The sequence below is a fragment of the Triticum urartu genome, chromosome 6A (assembly GCF_056163025.1).
Source record: "Triticum urartu cultivar PI428250 chromosome 6A, HENAU_Tu73, whole genome shotgun sequence".
NCBI lineage: Eukaryota > Viridiplantae > Streptophyta > Magnoliopsida > Poales > Poaceae > Triticum > Triticum urartu.
This window is the reverse complement of record NC_141878.1, coordinates 351150103-351153768: the sequence shown is the minus strand read 5'-3', so window position 1 is coordinate 351153768 and position 3666 is coordinate 351150103. Positions and strand designations below refer to the sequence as shown.

The following is a 3666-nucleotide window of genomic DNA, read 5'->3' as shown; positions in this document are numbered from 1 at the left end:
AAGCTGGGAGAGCGCGCCCTACCCTTCTTCAAGCTGATGAAGAAGAAGGGCCCATTCGAGTGGACCCAGAGGCCGACCGAGCATTTCAAGACCTCAAGAGATACCTGACCAGCCCTCCAGTGATGGTGGCGCCGCGACCTCTCGAGCCCCTAGTGCTTTCCCGTGCCGCCACTCCCCACTCCGCCAGCGCGGCTCTAGTGGCGGTTTAGGAAGAACACCAAGCCAAGGGCACATCGCGCCGAGCTACGCCCCTAGCAAAGGCGACGCAAGACCAGGAGGGAGCCGCAAGGGCCGCAGCAGTGACAGCAGAGGATCAAGCTCAGCAGGACGATGCCCCCGAACCTGCAAAGGCCCCGACAAGCGATCAAGCTTTGGGGCTCCACCACCTCAGGAGGCACCCCAACTCCCAGAAGGCGCAAGCGTCATCAGCGTGCCTACCCTCGTCGAGCACCCGGTATACTTCGTCAGCACGGTGTTGCGGGATGTAAGAGCACGGTACCCCATGCCTCAGAAGCTCCTACTCGAGCTCCTGGTGGCCTCAAAAAAGCTGCGACACTACTTTCAAGGCCACCCCATCAAGTTCATCTCGGCCTACCCACTGGAGAGGGTGCTCAGGAGCTCCAACTCCGCTGGGAGGGTCGCTGAGTGGAACATCGAGCTGCAGGCATTCTAGTTGGAGTTCAGCCCCACCAGGGTCATCAAGGGAGCCACGCTCGCCAATTTCGTGGCAGAATGGACAGACGCCCCGACCCTTGAGATAGGCGAGAACCGGTCCCTCTCGCCGGGAAGTGAGGCGCCCGACGGCTAGGTCATGTATTTCGATGGTGCCTTCACGCGCCAAGGCGCGGGGGCTGGAGTAGTGCTCATCGCGCCCACTCAGGACAAGCTCTACTATGCCGTGCAGCTCTGCTTCCAGTAGGGCGAGAAGGTCTCCAACAACATTGCAATGTATAAAGGCCTCATAGCCAGCCTGAAGGCTACGACGGCACTGGGGGTGAAGCGTCTCACCATTAGGGGCGACTCACATCTCCTCATCAACTTCTACAACAAGGTATACGAGCCGAAGGATGAACACATGGAGGCATACCTCATAGAGGTACGCAAGATGGAGAAGCAGTTCCTAGGCTTGGAGTTGCACCACGTGCCCCGGGGAACCAACAAGGAAGCCGACCACATCTCCAGAAGGGCATCCAAGCGACAGCCCCAAGAGCCTGGCGTCTTCGGGGAGAAGCTCTTCAAGCCGTCGGCGACACCATCGCTTTCAAGGATAGTGCAGCCTCGGGAGGAGCTCCCACAGCCACCTGCCACGAGAGCCCCAGTCTGTGGCCTGACTTCGGGAGCACGTCTACTCTTCGCGCTCGAACCTCAGGAGGGATGTTGGACCAAGGAATTCAAGGAATACCAGACGCAAGGGACGCTGCCGGAGAAGGAGGGAGACGCGGAGCGTGTGGCCCGGCAAGCCACGGCATAGTGCATCTAGGACGGTGAGTTATAGAGGAAGCGGTGAAATGACGTTTCATTGCATCTCCAGGGAACAGGGGAAGGAGCTGCTAGCCAACATACACGGCGGGGAATGCGGGGACCACTTGTCGTCACAAACCCTCGTCGGCAAGGCATTCCACGGCAGATTCTACTGGCCTACGGCGCTCAACGACGCAGATGAGCTGGTGAGGTCCTGCGAGGCCTGCCAATTCGACGCAAGCAAATCCATCGGCCAGCTCAGGGCCTCTAGACCATTCCACTCTCATGGCCATTCGCGGTCTGGGGACTGGACATCCTGGGCCCATTCCCTTGAGTGCCTGGGGGCTACCGATACCTCTACGTTGCCATTGACAAGTTCACCAAGTGGGCGGAGGTGGAAGCCGTCCGCACAATCCCAGCTGGCTCTGCAGTCAAGTTCATCAAGGGCCTCGTGAGCCGTTTTGGGGTCCCCAACCGCATCATCACCGATAATGGCTTGTAGTTCACCAGTAATCTCTTCAAAACGTACTACACTAACCTTGGAACGCAGATTTGCTACGCTTCAGTGGCGCACCCCCAGAGCAATGGCCAAGATGAAAGCGCCAACACGGAAGTCCTGAGAGGCCTCAAGACCAGGACATTCAAGAAGAAACTCGAAGCCCGCGGCAGGGGCTGGCACGACGAGCTGCAGTCCGTGGTATGGTCCATCTGCACCACCTCCACCAAGCCCACGGGCGAGACCCTGTTCTTCATCGTCTACGGAGCAGAAGCAGTCCTCCCTCATGAGGTCAAGCATCGCTCCGCACGGGTCCTGGCATTTAATGAGATGCAGCAGGACGCCACGCGGGGGATGGACCTCGTGCTGGGTGGGGGGAACGCCGCCGTGAAGTTGCACTATGGGCGGCAAGATACCAGCAGGCGCTGCGGCGGTACCACTGTCGCAACGTCCGCTCCAGGACGCTCGAGGTGGGTGACCTCGTCCTAAGGCGGGTGCTCTCCAGGGAAGGGCTGCATAAGCTCTCACCCATGTGGGAGGGCCGGTTCAAGGTCGTCCATGTCTCCAGGCCTGGCGCTGCGCTCCTGGAGTCACGGGACGGGGTACCCATCTAGAACGCCTGGAATATCCAGCACCTCCAGAAGTTCTACCCATGAAGAAAGGCCCAACGCCTATGAAGAAAGGCCCAACACATGTGAAGAAAGGCCTAGCGCATGTGAAGAAGGCCCAGTGCCTATGAAGGTCTCCACTCGTGACACTCTCACGTAATAATGAGTGGGGCTGTACACGCCCCGGAGTCTCAGGAGTACCGCCCTTTGGCCTCGGGGGCTCCCTTCCACGTCTTAGTGGCAGCACTTAGCTCCGCACTGGTGAGAAGACATGAAGACTAGACTAGGTGCCGGGCGCGGCTTTTCATTTGCTTTATGAAGTTGGCTCGCCCCTCTTTTAATTGGAATTTGCTTTCTAGTGTCTCTTGCTGGTCTCGTCCTGTCGCTTTCTGCCTTCATTTCTTTGGTCGACCAGTACTCTCTCGCGCGTCCCTCGCGAGGGGGCTGGACAGGTACCCTCGTGTGCTTCCTTCTTCTGTTTTTGTGAGGCACCCTCGTTCGAGCCCGCAAGCTGGCACACCTCTCTCAATCCGTGCCCCACGGGTACCGCGATATGAAGCGCTGGGCTATGGCCAGCGGCGCCGGTGACCAGGGCTTGGATCTCCTGACAAATTTTTGTAGTCCCTCCTTACCAGGCACCGAGAAATGTGTGCCTCGCAAGGCGGAAACCGCTCCAAGCGCGTCAAGCTAAGTTTTTCTTACGTACCTATATGAAACATGAATGTCGCAACGCGACGCAGGAATGGCAAGCATGGCACAACAATTTGGAAATCAAAGTTGTTGCGCGCCCCCGCAGGGCCCCATAGTTGTCACTCTCAGTACAGGAAGGAAAAGAAGAATGAAATAAAAGCAGCATGTGCCCCTACAGTGATCCACGAGGGCAGCACGTGCCCCTACAGCCAGACCCCTTCTCGCGCTTCACGGAGGCATGGCGACGAGACGACCCATTGCCACCTTCGAAGCGGGCGCGGCGGCTGGTCGTAACCACCGCTGCTGGAGCTGTCACATGAGGAAGAGCCGCTGTAGATGGACGAGACGTGGTCAGCCCCAAGGGCGGGTTCACCCTCATCCTCATCACCACCATCGCCAAGGCCGAGCACC

The 3666-nt window shown here is 58.8% G+C and overlaps 1 protein-coding gene across 1 annotated transcript; it reads left to right on the top strand.

The window, feature by feature from the left end:
* The first annotated feature begins 946 nt into the window (after window positions 1-946).
* LOC147965215 (uncharacterized) lies at window positions 947-3371 on the top strand. Its single transcript, XM_087530348.1, has 4 exons — window positions 947-1455; window positions 1532-1667; window positions 2012-2158; window positions 3306-3371. Exons 1-4 carry the CDS (start codon window positions 947-949, stop codon window positions 3369-3371), a joined length of 858 nt encoding a protein of 285 aa, XP_087386474.1.
* The last annotated feature ends 295 nt before the right edge of the window (window positions 3372-3666 follow it).